General features: G+C 41.6%; 1 protein-coding gene across 4 annotated transcripts in view; it reads right to left on the bottom strand.

Annotated features, from left to right (window-relative positions):
• The window catches only part of CFI (complement factor I), a 52,748-nt gene that overhangs the window by 27,651 nt on the left and 5,783 nt on the right, over positions 1-19,314 (bottom strand). For 2 of the 4 annotated variants that reach the window (XM_036343350.1, XM_036343359.1), the window contains exons 2-4: positions 16,369-16,416; positions 13,148-13,195; positions 10,811-10,858 (exon numbers count right to left, since the gene is read on the bottom strand). In XM_036343350.1, coding sequence (XP_036199243.1) covers positions 10,811-10,858; positions 13,148-13,195; positions 16,369-16,416 — 144 coding nt within the window. The remainder of the gene's footprint in view (positions 1-10,810; positions 10,859-13,147; positions 13,196-16,368; positions 16,417-19,314) is intronic. The other 2 variants (XM_036343377.1, XM_036343367.1) reach the window with 2 other exon arrangements.

The raw sequence follows: 19,314 nt of genomic DNA, 5'->3' as shown, positions 1-19,314 counted from the left end.
ATAGAAGTATCAACCAAATTAACGATCAACAATGACACACATGCAATTGGCACCAGCAAGAGCTTTATATGTATCATGTATGCACAAGTCAACTTAGCCTTTTATATGTATAGAATAAGCTTGCTTAGTTAGACCTGCTTTCTGGTTTAGCTAAACTTCTTCCAGCCCAGTGAAGCACTCCAACTTCTCTTTCAGGTCATTGTCAGCAATACAGCAGTGAATATCAACATGAAGCAGATTATTATTGTAGATCACGCAGGGAGAACAAAGGGTAAAATATTTAACTGCAACAGTGTTTGACTATATTCTGTGCAGTGAGAAAACCTGAAGTCATTTTCAAGTTCCACCATTTCTTACTTCTTGTCATTCGGGTCAAGTTTCCAAACTTTCTAAATCTCCGTTTTCCAGCTAATGAAAAGAAAAGAGGATTCTATTGAGTCTCCTATCTACCTACTCCAGTACTTCCGTGAGGATCAAATGAGATGAGGCATGGGAAAATGCTTCACAGACATTTGGTTAAAGTGTAAAACATTTGCACCTGGCTATAAAGTAAGTTATGTTCCTGGGCTAAAGAAACTACAAGGAGGCTAGTCGCTAGAGAGAAGAACCCGGGTGTTGCTATGTGACGTCATTGCCTGGTGCCCACAGCCACTGTTTCTGGGCTGGGCTGGGCTGTGGGCCGCATTTTGTGCCATGGGGTCTCAGCAGCATTGACTGCGATTTGGTGGGCTGTCGCTCTGGGATGGTGATGGGGCCTGTGTCCCACATTGCTTTGTCGGCACCAGATCTGCAGTGCTGTTTCTTGTAAATGGCCAGTGCGTGTCACAACAGCTCCTCATTGAGCGTCTTCCCCCTGGTGGTCAGTACATGTCATAGTGACCGGTTGGACAGTCAGAGGGGCACTTAGCATATTAGCCTTTTATATATATAGATGCGAATGAATTGATGAGTGAAATTGATTGTTTCTATTAATAAATGCAAAACTACCTATAAAACTCCTACTGTGTGCAAAATCCTTCTCAGATGATCATGGCATGGATTCTGTCTTCTAAGTGGAAGAGAGTCTTTCAAGGGGGATTTTAAAAGGCCTCATGGAGGTGGTAGCAGGTGAGCAAGGGGAGGAAGAACAGGTGCTAGCAGAGGGCTGGTGCCAGCAAAGCCCAGGAGGGATGGTGCAGACTGTATTTAGGGAATTGTGAGCAGTCCCAGCTGATGGGCATGCAGTGGTGTGTGTGTGTGTATGTGCGCTTCAGATGGGTGGTCATTAGGAAATTGGGGAGGAAGAGGCAGCAGGAGTGAGAGTGAGAAAGTTTGGAAAGACACTTGAGCAAGCAAAAGCAATGGGATTGGACAACTTATTGCATGTAGTGGTGGAGGATGGTCCTAGGTTTTGAGGTTGAGTGATAGTAAGGATGTATTATGACAGTAATCAAAATAGATATTAAGTTAAATTAGAGCACTATGAATTTTTAAAAAAATAAAGGTTCATTTATTCTTTTAAAAAAATTTGTTCTTATTGCTTTTTTTTTTGAGGGAGGGAGGGAGGGAGGGAGGGAGGGAGAGAGAGAGAGAGAGAGAGAGAGAGAGAGAGAGAGAGAGAGAAGTAGAGGGAGAGAGAGAAACATTGATCAACTGCCTTCTGCACATCCCCTACTGAGGAGCAACCCAGGCATGTGCCATGACCAAGAGTCGAATCTACTGAGCAGCACCGGTTGGGCAGTACTGTGAATTTGGTTTGAGACCTGTTGAGTCTGAGGTGCCTGAAGGACATGTATCTGGAGTTATTATGTAGGAAGAGATAATGTGTGCCTGAAGCTTAGAAGACAGATTATTAGCTCATTTATCAATTAATTCAATAAATGAGTTAGTAAGCATCACCCTGTGCCTCAGGCCAGGAGAATAAATGTGCTGGTCCTACCAGCACACTAACCTGGCCGAGGAAGCTCTGACCCATGTGGGCCAGGTGCCTTTAGGACAGTGTTCCAGGCCCCTGGCTGACCAGGAGACTTGGCAACATTTCCTGGAAGACCTGATGTCTGGGTTGAGTTCTGAGGGCGCTGAGGAGGAGGCTGCTGGCAGAGGGGTGGTGGATAGGCACTCCAGGCAGGACTGGGAGAAAGAACAGTGTGCTTGAGGCTGGAGAGTAGAGTGAGAGGTGGTGGGGAGATAAGAGCAGGTCCTGAGGCAGTCACCGAGGGGCTTTAAGCTGGGAAGCAAATTTGCATTTGAGGAAAATCTTTCCGGAGATGGATCAGAGAGGGAAAAAGCCAATTAGACCTGCAGGAATCCAGAGAAATATGATGAGGGCTGGGAACAGGCCAATTGGGCCAAAAGTCAGTTGTGGAAAGCCAGTGTTCTTTCTATGCCCTAGTCACCCCCTCTAGAGATGGGTGCTCTGTCCTCTAGTCTCCCCAGCCCCCAGCAACTCGAACCCCCTCTCCTCTCAGTGCCCTCCAGCTATGGTCATAGCAAGCTGGTACAGAAACAAAGCAAACCATCTTTAAGTGTTGTTATGAAGACAAATAAAAACTAGTTGATTAAAGCCATGCAAAATTTTGTAAAAGTCATGCAAGTCATCTTACCTAATGTGCTTTTCAATAAACTTTATTAAATAGCCATAGAAACAAGAAAATTGGACAAATAGGTCATTCAGTACACTGTCTTTTGAAACACTAACCTCGAATGAAATCTACCTGTTACACACTTTTCTTTTCTTTTTTTTAAAAATTATATTTTATTGATTTTTTTACAGAGAGGAAGGGAGAGGGATAGAGAGTTAGAAACATCGATGGGAGAGAAACATCTGCTGCCTCCAGCACACTCCCTACTGGGGATATGCCCACAACCAAGGTACATGCCCTTGACTGGAATCGAACCTGGGACCCTTCAGTCCGCAGGCCGACACTCTACCCACTGAGCCAAACTGGTCAGGGCTACACACTTTTCATGGTTCCAGGTACCACTTAGTAGAGTTGAAATTTTATGGTTACTTATCTCCTACAGCAGAGACTGTCACTCTTATATGTATCACCCTTTATTGAAGCAGTGGTATTTTAGTTGGGTGCAAAAAGAAATCAACTTGATTTCCCCTTTATCCCTTTAGATCTTTCTGAGGTCTCATTTTTCCTTGATGTTTTGGATAGAAACTTGGACAAGTGCCATAACTTTTCAGTCACCCTTAGATTAGAGCAAAAACAAAAAGTTAAAAGACTGTTTGTCCCAGGAACAATAATATAACAACAATTACAATGCCCAGCTCCGTGTAACCATTGAAACTCTAACTTTTATTTTAGTTGAAAGCTTCTCCCTTTCTCCTCGCTGAGACTCATGTTAGGGGCTGATGGGCCTGATATTGATGGAGGGAGTGGTGAAAAAACACACAAAGACAGAACATGGAGGAAAATTTACATTTACGGAGCTGAGGATGTGGGGAAAGCCAGAGACTTTTTGCTTCCCTTGCTCAGTGTGTCTGATGTTGCAGAGAGCTTCTGAGGATGAAGACTGAAAAAAGGCCACTGAATTTGACGAGCAAAGGTCATCAAGATCCGTTAAGGAAATAGTTTTAGTTGAGTGGTAGAGGCAGAAACCAAACCTTGGTGAGTTGAGGCCAGAATGGGAAGCGAAGAAACGGAAGCAGAGTATAGGCTAACCCTTTTCATTCGTCCTGTGCTTAGACATGGGAGACTGAACACAGGCTTTAAAAAACAAATCTCTGCCAGTTCCAATAAAATGAGAATAAAATATTTTTTTAAAAAAAGACATAACCAATCAATCTAAAGAAAATGGGAGAGTACTGCAGACTTCAGATGTTATCAAAATGTTGGAAGCTAGAAAGCAGACAGGTTGGTTGTAAGGGATTTAGCAGACCTGAGAAACTGAAACCCACGCATAATAAGGGAAGGCCAAAAGAAGAAAGCAAATTCATCCCAGAAAAGCTTAGAAATTAGGGCAGCTAGTACCTCTGAAGAAGATGAAGCAGCTAAAACACCAGGGGATCGGTTAAAAGGATTGGTTGTGTGAACATGTTATTAAGGAATAATTTGAAAGTGGTTGTCACTGGACAGGGAGAACCAGGATCGAGCAGCAGTATGATAGAGGGGTCTTTTATAGAACAAGCAAAGGTAATTGATTGGTGATATTATCTGACTGATCAGTATCTGTGCACAATGAATTGTTAAACGTTTTCAATATTATCATGGTTTTAAGCTTTGTGGTATTATTTGCCTTTGTAAACTATACATATAAATTAATTTGATAAAAGTAATTAAAATGAAAACGAATGTTATACTTTCAGTAGAGAAAAGATTAGGCTTTGAAGGAGAAAAAAATGCATGGCATGGCATAAAAGGACACAAAGGAAAGAAATTTTTGTTGTCAAGATAGAAGAGATTTCATCATGATTATAGGCTAACGTTGGGAATCTAACAGAATGGGAAAGATTGAAAGTTTAAGAAGAGGGTGCAAAATTGTTGAAATAAGGTTGAGGAGGGGGATATGAAATATGTAATCAGAGCACGGTGGAGAAGATTGCCTTAGAAATTAATCAATTTCCTGTTCTTACAATTTCTTATTATAGGTTGGAATCAATTTTATGATAATATCATTTTAAACTTCAGTTTGATGGTAATGACTGACACCAACACAGTGACTGTTGACAATTGCAATACTAAAAGAGAAATAGAAATTATTGTGGGGCAATTGCTGGGAACAGTAAGAGTAAGGGTTATTTACACACAGTATAAAACATGTTGAAAATAGGCTTTAACTCTAAAGGGACTGGGTCAGTCACTCGTGTCTGTGAGTCCTCAATGTCCAGAGAAATAGGCTGGTGATATTTGAAGAAGTTATTAAAAAGATTCGTAAATGCATTTGTACACTTTGCCTGAAGACAGAAATAAACTATGCCTCATGCATTTATGTATACTATCTTTCCAAAGTATGTAGATCAAGCATGTCAAACTCGAGGCTCACAGACCTCATGCGGCCTGCAATGAATATTTCTGTGGCCCAGCCAATATAATGGTATGTAAGAAACGTTTTAATAAAAAATTTTAAACTTAATTTTCACAATATCCTGTTACACATAATCTACACTAATAAAAGAGAAACATGGTAATTGGCGTACGACCGCTACCCTTCCCATTGGCTAATCAGCGAGATATGCAAATTAACTGACAGCCAAGATGGCGGCCAGCAGCCAGGCAGCTTAAACTGAACATGAGGCTTGCTTGCTTCAGTGACAGCAGACTCCAACGTTCCCCGCCTGCCGCTCCAGGCCTCTGAGCCTGCAGTTTGAAACATAGTAACATATAGAAGCTAAAAAAAGACTCCAGAAACCTGCTTTCAGCGAGCCGGGATCTCAGAGCTGGAGTCAGAGCTGGAGTTATACATTGTTTCGATTACCTACTTTCAGCAGCGGAGGCCTAAGAGCTGGAGCCTCAGAGCTAAAGCTGGCCCAGAATTAAAAAAAGAAAAAGAAAAAAAGGAGCGGTTGGGAGCTTCCATCACCCGCCAGCCTAAAAACAGCCCTCAGCCCCTCACCCAGGCTGCCCAAGCACCCCAGTGGGGACCCCCACCCTGAATGCTGTGTGACCAGCTGCAAACAGCCATCATCCCCTCACCCAGGCTGGCCAGGCACCCCAGGAGGGACCCCCAACCCTGATCCAGGACACCCTTCAGGGCAAACCAGCCAGCCCCACCCATGCACCAGGCCTCTATTCTGTATAGTAAAAGGGTAACATGCCTCCCAGCACCGGGATCAGCGGAGCTGAGAGGCCTCCCAGCGCTGGGATCAGTGTGACAGGGGGCAGCGCCCAAACCCCCTGATCGCCCTGCAGCTCTGTGTGTGACAGGGGGTGGGGCCACAACCTCCCTATCCGCCCTGCTCTGTTCGTGACAGGGGAAGGCGCCCCAACCCCCTGATCAGCCCTGCTCTGTGCCTGATACGGGGGGAGCTCCCCAACCTCTGATTGCCCTGCGGCTCTGTGTGTGACAGGGTGCGGCGCCCCAACCCCCTGATCGGCCCTGCTCTGTGTGTGACGGGGTAGAGCCATAACCTCCCCATCGGCCCTGCCCTGAGTGTGAGAGTGGTGGCATCCCAACCCCCTGATCGGCCCTGCTCTGTGGGTGATAGAGGGTGGCGCCCCAATCCCCTGATCCGCCCTGCTCTGTGTGTGACAGGGGGCGGTGCCCCAACTCCCCTATCGGCCCTACTCTCTGAGTGACAGGGGGCAGCGCCCCAACCCCCTGATTGGCCCTGCTCTGTGCGTGACAGGGGGTGGCGCCGCAACCTCCCCATTGACCCTGCCTTGAGTGTGACAGGGGGCAGTGCCCCAACCCCCCAATCGGCCCAACCCTGAGCGTGACTGGGGGTGGCATCACAACCTCCCAATCTGCCCTGCTCTGTGCATGACAGGGGGCGGCGCCCCAACTCCCCAATCGACCCTGCTCTGAGCCCGACCAGGGGCTGCACCTAGGGATTGGGCCTGCCCTCTGCCACCGGGGAGCAGGCCTAAGCCATCAGGGCGTTATCTCCCGAAGGGTCCCAGACTGCGAGAGGGCACAGGCCAGGCTGAGGTACCCCCCCTTCCCCCCGAGTGCACAAATTTTTGTGCACCGGGCCTCTAGTGATTAATAATGAACTACAACGTTTGCTAATGACTGATTACTATAATCGTGTTGCATTCATTTTTCTTAGGCGTCTTACGCACACGTGCATCATTTCACTCCACTAATACTAGCAGCAAGTATTTTAGCAGCCAATTGCCACATCATTAGTCTTGTACTGACTTGTTTGGTGTGCACAACAGGAAATATTTCGCTTCTGGAGAATAAAAAAATAGGTTTCTTTGCATTATGCTTATTAATTTGTGCAGTTATTGAGTGTCTGGTAAGTTACTGTTCAAGGAAAAATATTAATTTTTATTAAAATGTTCTATTATGTTAACAATTACTCATTTATTTCAGCCCTTGGTATTCAGCATGTCTCTATTGAAATAAACCTACTTTTCTATGATAATTGAAGCTTTTGTTTTTTTGCAGCCCACATAAACTTAAATCTTGTTTAATTGGCCCGTGTTAGCCTTTGAGTTTGACATGCTTGATGTAGATGCTATTAAAATTAGTAAGTAGCAGAATTATTTAAATCATCAGTGATTTAACTGTGTCACTTCCATCCCACAATAACAGACACTAAAATAACAACTACTATTATGTGTGTAGTTGATGGTATAAGATGGGGTTGTAGATCTAAGTGTTTTTTTAATGTTTATATTTGTTGTAAACATTAATACTGTTTACAAAATTTTATTTTACTCCACTTCCAGGCAAATGAGAAGATTACATTTTCTTCTTGGGATATGGTGGTGACTCGCTTTGGCTAATAAGATATAAGCTGAAGTAACCTGTATTGGTTTCAGGTTGAATCATTTAATTGCCAGTGATCAATGACCCAGCTTTCTCTTGCCCGGCCGAGAATAGAATACTATGTGTTGCAGAGATACCATAGATTCAAAGCAGCCTAGAATGCTGGGCCAACAAATGGAAGATAATTTCCCGGGAGAGTCACTCAGACTATAGTAGACTTTGAGCAAAAATTAACTTTTGTTGTTGTTAAGCCACTAAGAGTTGGGGATTGGTTTTTATGCTGCATACCCTAGTTAATACTGACTGATAGAGACTAGATATCTAGATACAGTCTCCATAATCCCAAACCTTGAGAACCACTTGTCTACAAGGCATGGGACCTAAATCATTCTGTGGGTGAGCTGATTGAGGCATGCCATAGAAGATTTTCCCCACTTTTCTTCAGTCTGGAGTTACAGACTGAAAAAGACTACCAAATATATGGATCAGGTATTCCCGATTGACCATCTCTGTGACAATGTGGTGCATTATCTTACCAATGCAGATTCTTTCACCCAAACAATAGACCCTGAATCAGAATCTCTGGGAGAAGACTTTGGAATCTGTACTTTAAAACAAACTCCAAAGGCTGAAAACCATTCTTCTAGACCAGCGGTTCTCAACCTGTGGGTCGCGACCCCTTTGAGGGTCGAACGACCCTTTCACAGGGGTCGCCTAAGACCTTCGGAAAACACATACATAATTACATATTGTTTTTGTGATTAATCACTATGCTTTAATTATGCTCAATTTGTAACAATGAAATTGGGGGTCACCACAACATGAGGAACTGTATTAAAGGGTCGCGGCATTAGGAAGGTTGAGAACCACTGCTCTAGACCAATAATTGTCACAGTGGCTTATATATACCCTGAGAGTGTAAAGATAATCCAGTGGTTAAAATAACAGAAATTATATTAATTTATATGTTTTACTGAAAAAGTAGGAAGAAAATAATCTTTACAAATATTTAAATATGGGTTGGGACTTGTCCCTGCATTCATAACATATTCATTCAATAGTTATAGAGAGCCTACTATGTGCAAGGCACTGTTCTATATTCTGGGGCTACACGTATGAACAGCACCAAGTCAAAGAGCTTGCATTTCTAGTAGGAAATGCAGATAAAAATGAATAAAGAATAAATACAGAGTATGACATACGGTGACAAATGCTATGTACAGTGAAAAGATGATGGAGAGAGAGGGGGAGGATTGCTATTTCATATAGGGTTGTCAGGGAAGACTTTGGGGAGAAGTTTACCTTAGAACAGAAACCTGAAGGTGAGTGAGCAAGCCATGCAGATGTCTAGAGATGAAGAGTCATGGTCGGAGGAAACAGCTAGGGGGAAGCTGTGTGGTGGGAGCACATGTGCAGTGTGGTGCCCTCTTGGTCTGGAGGACAGAGCAGGAGGAGGAGGTCAGAGTACGGAGGGGCAGGCAGTTGATCATGTGGAACTTTGTGGGCTACGTAAAGACTTTGACTTATTCTGTGCATAAAATTTAAAGCCATTGGAGGGTGTGAGCCCTCTGACATTTAGAGGTGGGGCAGATGTTGAAGAGTTGGTAGAGGAGATGGGAAGATGTGGCCAGTGCAGTAACAGACGAATAAACAGAGAAAGGTGGCACAGAGGCAAAGAGAAGGGAGGGGCGATCAGCAGGTGTGTCTAAGGCATCTCCAGTAAGACGGTGACCTTGACAAATGTAATTCTGGTGCAATGGTGGGAACTGAAGCCTGACTGGGTTCCAGAAAGAATGGGAAAGAGAAATTGAACACAGGATATTTTTGAGAGCATTGTGTAAAATGCGGTCATAATTGGAGGGGGCGACGAGGGTAAGAGAAGGTTATTTAAAAAAAACCTCCTCACCTGATATGTTTATTAATATGTAGAGAGAGAAAGGGGAGAGAGAGGGAGAGAAAGAGAGAGACAGACAGAGAGAGAGCGAACGAGCGAGAAACATTGACGTGAAAGAGAAACATCGATCAGTTGCCTCCTGTACAACCCCTGACTGGGGATTGAACCTGCAACCTTCTGGTGAACTGGACAAAGCTCCAACAAAGGCACCCAGCCAAGGCAAGAGGGTTTTTGTTTTAAGACAGAGGTTCACATACATGAGTTTGATAAAGGCACATTATGGACTATTTGATCTGGTTTTAGTTTACATGATCTTTAACATGATCTTAACAAATGGACAGTGGCTTAGATGTTCTTATAGAGAAATGAATGCTGGATTGAAAATAATGAAAAAAAAAGAAAGAAAATAACTCCAAAATGCAGCACCAGTGAATAAGAAAATGACAGTCTACACTTCTAAGCACAGCAGAAGCTCCTCAGCAGCCACATTACGGGATTAAAAAGAAATGAAAAACTGTTCAGATATAACAGAAAGCGAGCCTGCCCCCTAATCAGATTATTTGAAATATAGATTTACATCTACTATCATTCATGATGAATCTTTCTCTACCATATGTGCTTAATTGTGTATGTTGCTCTTTGTGAGGTATCTTTTCCAGCTAGTATGCAATATGCCATTAAGAGCAAATGAAAAATTATAAAACTAATGAGGTGTGTTTAGTGATATTATTCCATTAAAGATTAATGGTGAAAATTATTAAATACTAGAGGCCCAGTGCACAAAAATTTGTGCACTCAGGTGGGTCTCTAAGCCCGGCCTGTGCCCTCTTGCAGTCTGGGGCTCCTCAGGGGCCCCTTCCCTTGGCTGCTGGCACCAGTTTTCCTCCGGCGCCCGTAACCCAGGCCTTCGCTCTTCGCTGGGAGAGGCCAGCGTGGCGGGCGACGGGCTTAGCTCTTCGCTCTTCGCTCGCCACGCTGGCCTTCACTTGCTGCTCCTGCCCGAGGCCAGCTGGCTTCACTCTGCTCCTTGGCGCCTACGTATGCAAATTAACCGCCATCTTTGTTGGCGGTTAACCACCATCTTTCTTGGCAGTTAATTTGCATATCGCCCTGATTAGCCAATAGGAAGCATAGCAAAGGTATGATCAATTACCTTTTTTGTCTTTTATTAGATAGAATTATTTTGTGTTCAAAATTTGGTATGTCTTTAAGGTGCAATTATTTGTACAGCAGTGTTTTATTATTTAAAAGTAAATATATTCACATATACTGGTTGCACATATTAAAATTGTTAGCAATTACTACTATAGCCTAGTCATCTATAAAACGTGATTTAACTTCTTAAGCAGAGGCAGCTATTTGGTGTATATGGACTTATTTTGGGGGGGGGAGAGGGTCCTTTCCTTGGTATTTGTAATGATGTAACAAGTATTTTGATGTAAATTTTATTTTTTTTCTAGAAAGGACTACAATAAAACCATTTTAGATAGATGGTTGGCCATTGGAAAGCAAATAACAAACAGTCTCCTAGTCAACCCCAGCATGCTTTACCTGTGGTTTCTTCCTCAGATTCACTTTTTTTTGGTTTTGGTCTTCATCCTGTAAACAAAAGAAAAGCATGCTCACCCATGCCCAAAGCGAGGAAAAGTCCACCTTTCCCATCCTCCTGCTTTTTATGAAAAAGTAGAAAGCCCCCTTCTGCAGCTAACTAGCTGTGACTTCATCTTCCTGATTCTGTTTCCTCTTCTATAAAATGTGGAAAATAAAAATGAACATTTCAGATCCTATACAAATGCTAAAACGATGTGATTGTGAGAGATTGGATATGGCCCCAATTGAAAAAGTAGGAAAAAATAATCTTTACTAATATTTAAATATGGGTTGGGATCTGTGCCTGCATTTATAACAATTCATTCAATATTTATAGAGAGCCTACTGTGTGCAAGGCACTGTTCTAGCTTTTTGGGATACAACTATGAATATCACCAAGTCAAAGAGCTTACATTTCTAGTAGGGAAAGAAGATCAAAATGACTAAGAAATAAATACATAGTATGACATATAGTGACAAATGCTATGTAGGGTGAGAAAGATAGAGATGATGAAGAGAGAGGGAAGGATTGCTATTTCATATAGGGTTGTCAGGGAAGACTTTGGGGAGAAGTTTACCTTAGAGCAGAAACCTGAAGGCGAGTGAGCAAGCCATGCAGATGTCTAGAGATGAAGAGTCATGGTCGGAGGAAACAGCTGGGGGGAAGCTGTGTGGTGGGAGCACATGTGCAGTGTGGTGCCCTCTTGGTCTGGAGGACAGTGTGGCTGCAGGAGAATAAGTGGCTGGAGGGAGAGCAGGAGGATAGAAGGTCAGAGTACAGAGGGGCAGGCAATTGATCATGTGGAACTTTGTGGGCTACTGTAAAGACTTTGGCTTATTCTGTGCATAAAATTTAAAGCCATTGGAGGGTGTGAGCCCTCTGACATTTAGAGGTGGGGCAGATGTTGAAGAGTTGGTAGAGGAGATGGGAAGATGTGGCCAGTGCAGTAACAGACAAATAAACAGAGAAAGGCACAGAGGCAAAGAGAAGGAAGGGGCGATCAGCAGCTGTGTCTAAGGCATCTCCAGTAAGACGGTGACCTTGACAAATGTAATTCTGGTGCAATGGTGGGAACTGAAGCCTGACTGGGTTCCAGAAAGAATGGGAAAAGAGAAATTGAACACAGGATATTTTTGAGAGCGTTGTGTAAAATGGGGTGATAATTGGAGGGGGCGATGAGGGTAAGAGAGGGTTTTTTTAAGTCCTCACCTGCTATGTTTATTAATATTTAGAGAAAGGAGCGAGGAGAGTTAGTGGAAAGAGAAAAAGAGAGAGAGAGAGAGAGATGAAATACAAACATTGATTAGTTGCCTCCTGTACACCCCCTGACTGGGGATTGAACCCACAACATTTTGGTGAACTGGACGATGCTCCAACCAATTAAGGCACCCAGCCAAGGCAAGAGGGTTTTTGTTTTAAGACAGAGGTTCACATACATGAGCTTGATAAAGGAACATTATGGACTATAGGATATGGTTTTAGATAACATGATCTTTAACATGATCTTCACAGATGGACAGTAGCTTAGACGTTCTTATAGAGAAATGAATGCTGGATTGAAAATAAAGACAAAATGCAGCACCAGTGAATAAGAAAATGACAGTCTACACTTCTAAGCACAGCAGAAGCTGCTCAGCAGCCACATTATGGGGGTTAAAAGAAATGAAAAACTGTTCAGATATAACAGAAAGCCAACTTGCTGCCTAATCAGATTATTTGAAATATAGATTTACATCTACTATCATTCATGATGAATCTTTCTCTACCATATGTGCTTAATTGTGTGTGCTGCTCTTTGTGAGGTATCTTTTCCAGCTGACATGCAATATGCCATTAAAATCAAATGAAAAACATCAAAACTAATCAAATGCATTTAGTGATATTATTCCATTAAAGAGTAATGGTGAAAATTAAAAAAATGTTATGTGTTCAAAATTTGGTTTGTCTTCAAGGTGCATTTATTTGTACAGCAGTGTTTTAGTATTTAAAAGTAAATATATTCACATATACTTGTAGCACATATTAAAACTGTTAGCAATTACCACTATAGCCTAGTCATCTATAAAATGTGATCTAACTTCTTTAGCTGAGACTGCTCTTTTGTATATATGGATTATTGTATTATTTTTTTTGGGGGGGGGGAGGGTCCTTTCCTTGGTATTTGTAATGATGTAACAAGTATTTTGATGTAAATTTTTTTTTCTAGAAAGGACTACAACGAAACCATTTTTCATAGATGGTTGGCCATTGGAAAGCAAATAAGAAACAGTCTCCTAGTCAACCCCAGCATGCTTTACCTGTGGTTTCCTCCTCAGATTCAATCTTTTTTGGTTTTGGCCTTCATCCTATAAACAAAAGAAAAGAATGCTCACCCATGCCCAAAGCAAGGAAAAGTCCACCTTTCCCATCCTCCTGCTTTTTATGAAAAAGTAGAAAGTCCCCTCTGCGCTAACTAGCTGTGACTTCACCTTCCTGATTCTGTTTCCTCTTCTATAAAATGTGGAAATTAAAAATAATATCCTCACAGAGTTGTTGTGAGGCTCCAGTGAAAATCCATGGGAGGGCACAAATGAACATTTAAGATCCTATACAAATGGTATAACGCTGTGATTGTGGGAGATTGCATATGGTCCCAATTCTTCTATTGAAAAAGTAGGAAAAGATAACATTTACTAATATTTAAATATGGGTTGGGACTTGTCCCTGCATTCATAACATATTCATTCAATAGTTATAGAGAGCCTACTATGTGCAAGGCACTGTTCTAGCTCCTTGGGCTATAACTGTGAACAGCGCCAAGTCAAAGAGCTTACATTTCTAGTAGGGAAAGCAGATAAAAATGAATAAGGAATAAATACATAGTATGGCATATGGTGACAAATGCTATGTAGGGTGAGAAAGATAGAGACGATGGAGAGAGGGGGAAGGATTGCTATTTCATATAGGGTTGTCAGGGAAGACTTTGGGGAGAAGTTTACCTTAGAGCAGAAGCCTGAAGGTGAGTGAGCAAGCCATGCAGATGTCTAGAGATGAAGAGTCATGGTCGGAGGAAACAGCTGGGGGAAGCTGTGTGGTGGGAGCACATGTGCAGTGTGGAGCCCTCCTGGTCTGGAGGACAGTGTGGCTGGAGGGAGAGTAAGTGGCTGGAGGGAGAGCAGGAGGAGGAGGTCAGAGTACGGAGGGGCAGGCAGTTGATCATGTGGAACTTTGTGGGCTACTGTAAAGACTTTGACTTATTCTGTGCATAAAATTTAAAGCCATTGGAGGGTGTGAGCCCTCTGACATTTAGAGGTGGGGCAGATGTTGAAGAGTTAGTAGAGGAGATGGGAAGATGTGGCCAGTGCAGTAACAGACGAATAAACAGAGAAAGGTGGCACAGAGGCAAAGAGAAGGGAGGGGCGATCAGCAGGTGTGTCTACTGCATCTCCAGTAAGACGGTGACCTTGACAAATGTAATTCTGGTGCAATGGTGGGAACTGAAGCCTGACTGGGTTCCAGAAAGAATGGGAAAAGAGAAATTGAACACAGGATATTTTTGAGAGCGTTGTGTAAAATGGGGTCATAATTGGAGGGGGCAATGAGGGTCAGAGAAGGTTATTTAAAAAAAAACTCCTCACCTGATATGTTTATTAATATTTCGAGAGAGAAAGGGGAGAGAGAGGGAGAGAAAGAGAGAAGGGCGAGAGACAGAGAGCGAGAGAGAAAGAGAGAGAGAAACATTGATGTGAAAGAGAAACATCGATCAGTTGCCTCCTATATACCCTCTAACTGGGGATTGAACCTGCTACCTTTTGGTGAACTGGACGATGCTCCAACCAACTAAGGCACCCAGCCAAGGCAAGAGGGTTTTTGTTTTAAGACAGAGGTTCACATACATGAGCTTGATAAAAGGAACATAATGGACCATATGATCTAGTTTTTCTTAACATGATCTTTAACATGATCTTCACAAATGGACAGTAGTTTAGACGTTCTTACAGTGAAATGAACGCTGGATTGAAAATAACGCCAAAATGCAGCACCAGTGAATAAGAAAACAGTCTACACTTCTAAGCACAGTAGAAGCTGCTCAGCAGCCACATTACGGCGTTAAAAGAAATGAAAAACTGTTCAGATATAACAGAAAGCCAGCCTGCCCCCTAATCAGACTATTTCCAATATAGATTTACATCTATCATTCATGATGAATCTCTACCATATGTGCTTAATTGTGTATGCTGCTCTTTGTGAGGTATCTTTTCCAGCTGATATGCAATATGCCATTAAAATCAAATGAAAAACATCAAAACTAATGAAATGTTTTTAGTGACCTTATTTCATTAAAGATTAATGGTGAAAATTATTAAAATGTTATTTATGTGTTCAAAATTTGGTTTGTCTTTAAGGTGTATTTATTTGCACAGCAGTGTTTTATTATTTAAAAGTAAATATATTCACACTAGTGGCTCAGTGCACGAAATTCATGCACATTAAAAGGGAATTAATTAGAGGCATTATTTAAATATTGCTATTTGCTCTTTCTGTATAACAGAAGTGTCAGAGATGAAAGAAAATTAGTAAAATGTATGTGAAAATCTTCCCCGTCAGAGTCTTGGATGCGCCACGTCACCTAGAGTCAAGTCCCTGCCCACCACCTGCACATGCTTCGAAAACGCAGGAGACCCAGACCCGGCAGGCCCAACCCACTTGGGTGAGACCTAGACTGGCTGGCCCCACCCCCTCAAGCCCCTCTGGGCGGGGGGCACAGCCTCAGGTTCCCCGGCCTGACACCAGTTGGGGGGGTGCAGTCTCAGGTCCCCCATCAAGCCCTGTTAGGCAGGGGGCACAGTATCAGGTCCCCTGGCCTGGTGCCGGGGCAGGGGGTGCGGCCTGAGGTCCTCCATCAAGCCCTGCTGGGCAAGGGGCATAGCCTGAGGTCCCCCAGCCCAGTGCAGGTGAGGGGGGTGCAGCCTGAGGTCTCCCAGCCTGAGGTCTCGCAGCCCAGAGCCGGGTCAGGGGGCGTGGCCTTAGGTGTCCTGGCCCAGCACCAGGGCAGGGACGTGGCCTGAGGTCCCCTTTCAAGTCCTGCTGGGCGAGGGGTGCAGTCTGAGGTCTCTGTCAAGCCCCGCGGGGTGGGGGACATGGCCTGAGGTCCCTCGCCCCATCCAGGCACCATGTAGCCTCAGGTCCCTGCTGTTCGGTCATGACGTTATGGTGTCCTGGCTAATTTGCATATTCCTCTATTATATAGATAGATATACTGGTAGCACATATCCAAAATTTTTAGCAATTACTACCATAGCCTAGTCATCTATAAAATGTGATCTAACTTCTTTAGCTGAGACTGCTCTTTTGTATATATGGACTTATTTTTTTTGGGGGGGGGGGTCCTTTCCTTGGTATTTGTAATGATGTAACAAGTATTTTGATGTAAATTTTTTTTTCTAGAAAGGACTACAACGAAACCATTTTTCATAGATGGTTGGCCATTGGAAAGCAAATAAGAAACAGTCTCCTAGTCAACCCCAGCATGCTTTACCTGTGGTTTCTTCCTCTGATTCACTCTTTTTGGGTTTTGGGCTTCATCCTATAAACAAAAGAGAAGCATGCTCACCCATGCCCAAAGCGAGGAAAAGTCCACCTTTCCCATCCTCCTGCTTTTTTATGAAAAAGTAGAACGTCCCCTCTGCGCTAACTAGCTGTGACTTCACCTTTCTGATTCTGTTTCCTCTTCTATAAAATGTGGAAATTAAAAATAATATCCTCACAGAGTTGTTGTGAGGCTCCAATGAAAATCCATGGGAGGGCACAAATGAACATTTAAGATCCTATACAAATGCTATAACGATGTGATTGTGGGAGATTGCATATGGCCCCAATTCTTCTATCCTCCCTTCATCTCTGTCCTAACCTGTGCCTCTCACTGGTGCAGGGTGTATTTTACTACCTCTAGACCCTGGGCCTGGCCTTGTGACTTGTTTTGGTCAATAGGATGTCAGAAGATGTGACGGAAGAGATGTTTGTGCAACTGGTTTTATCCTTTTGCTTTTCTGTCATATATTCTGAGAAGAACATGGCCAGGCTACTAAAGAAGAACCCCGTATCTGTAGATTCACTTCCTGCAGTTACAGTTATCTAAGGTCAACTGAGATTCCAAAATATTAAATAGAAAATTCCAGAATTACACAATTTATAAGTTTTAAATCGCCTGCTGAAATCTCATGCTCTGTCCCACCAGGGATATGGATTACCCTTTGTCCAGCATATACACACTACATATGCTACCCACCCATTAGTCATTGGGTTATCAGATCAACTGTTAGTGGTACTGCAGTGCTTAAGTAACTTAATAATGTCAATATTGCTCAAGTAATTTAACAATGGCCAAAGCCATTCACATGACTTTGATTACAATAATTGTTAAAAATGTTCTATTTTATTATTATTTATTGTTGTTAATCTCTTACTATGCCTAATTTATAAATTAAACTAAACTCTATCATAGGTATGTATATATAGGAAAGAAATATAGTATATATAGGGTTCAGTATTATATGCAGATTCAGACATTCATTGAGGTTCTTAGAACATATTCCCCATGAACAAGGTGGGGACCACTGTATATATAGATGTATATATGAAATCATGCCTGTAAAATTCAAAATACTTAGTACAGTACAATACAAATAAGGATAAAAGTAATAGATAAATATTTTAACTATATTAATGTACTTACTGAAAAAGGAAAAAATTATACCTGTATATAGATCTGTTGTAAAAATTAATAATATTATAGTTTAACAATTAAATACACAAATAAAAAAGAATTAAATACACAAATAAAAAAGAATAATACACTTTATTTTAAAGATATTATTTATTTTAAAGATATTCTTCTCCCAGCTTTGGATTTAGTTTGTTCTTCTTTTTCTAGTTTTTTAAGGTGTAAAGATAGATTGTTTTGAGGTCTCTGTTTTGTTTTTATTATAGGCATTCACTGCTATGAGTTTCTCTCTGAGCACACGTGCTTTTGCCACATCCCATATGTATTGGTATGTTGTATTTTTGTTTTCATTCATCTCCAGGTTTTTCTATTTTCCCTTGTGATTCCTTTGGCCATTTGTTTAAGAGTATGTTGTTTAATTTCCACACATCTGTGAACCTTCCAGTTTTCCTGTTACTGATTTTTAGCTTTATTCCATGTCTTTAGAGAAACTAGTACTTCATATGATTTCAACATTTTTAAATTTATTGAGACATGTTTTGTGGCCTAACATATAGTGCACCCTGGGGAATATTTCATGTGAACTTGAGAAAAGTGTATATTCTGCTCTTGTTGGATGGAGTGCTCTATACATATCTGGTTGTTAGATCAGTTTGGCTGTGGTGCTCTTAAAGTCCTTTATTTTCTTTTTGATCTTGTGTCTAGGTTTTCTATCCTGTATGGAACGTGAGGTATTGAAGTCTCCAACTATTACTATAGAATTGTCTTGGCCTCCCTTCAGTTGTGTCAATGTTTGAATCATATATTTGGGGCTCTATTGTTTAGTGTGTATATTTTTATAATTATTATAAACTGCCTCTTTTTCATATCTAAGTCCTTTTTTGTCTCTTGTACCAAGAGACAATTAAAGTCAATTTTGTCTTGCATTAGTGTGGACTCTCCACCTCTTTCTTGGTTAGTATTTGCATGGAATATCATTTTCCAATCTTTTACTTTCAAGCTATTTGTCATTGGATCTAAAGTGGGTCTTCTGTAGACAGCATATGGTTTCATCATAGTTTTAAAAAAATAAATTCTGCCAATCTCTGTCTATTTGTTGGAGAATTTAATGTATTTACATGTAAATTAATTGCTAAGGAAGGTCTCACTTCTGCCTTTTGCTATTCTTTTTCTCTATGCCCTGTACCTTTTTGTTCTTTATTTCCTCCATTATTGACTTTTTTGTGTGTTTAGTTGATTCTTTTCTCATTTCCTTTTTTTTTTTTTTGGAACAGTATATATTTAAAGATATTTTCTTTGTGGTTACCATGGGGATTATACGTTAAACCTTAATTTATAGCAATTTTGTTTGCATTAATACCAATCTAGCTTCACGAGCATCTAAAAACTCTGCTCCTGTATAGCTCATACCCTCTATATGGTTCCATAGTATAATAATAATACTCTGTTATTATTGTCACACATTACATCTTTATACATTGTGTCATTGTTAACATAGATTTATGATTATATTTATACATTTGCCTTTTAAATCATTTAGGAAATAAAAAGAGTAGATATGAACTAAAAGTATAATAACATTGGTGTTTGTATTCGCCTACATAAATACAAAAGTATTTACCTTTACAGGGGCTCTTTGTTTCTTCACGTGGCTTCAAGTTACTGTACAGTATCCTTTTGTTCAGCCGGAAGCACTCCCTTTCTTGTGGTGCATTTCTTGTAGAACAGGTCTACCAGCAACTAACTCCATCAGCTTTTGTT

The sequence above is a fragment of the Myotis myotis genome, unplaced genomic scaffold, assembly GCF_014108235.1.
Source record: "Myotis myotis isolate mMyoMyo1 unplaced genomic scaffold, mMyoMyo1.p scaffold_m19_p_1, whole genome shotgun sequence".
Classification (NCBI taxonomy): Eukaryota; Metazoa; Chordata; class Mammalia; order Chiroptera; family Vespertilionidae; genus Myotis; species Myotis myotis.
The sequence above is the reverse complement of the archived record's forward strand: the minus strand, read 5'-3'. Positions and strand labels throughout refer to the sequence as shown.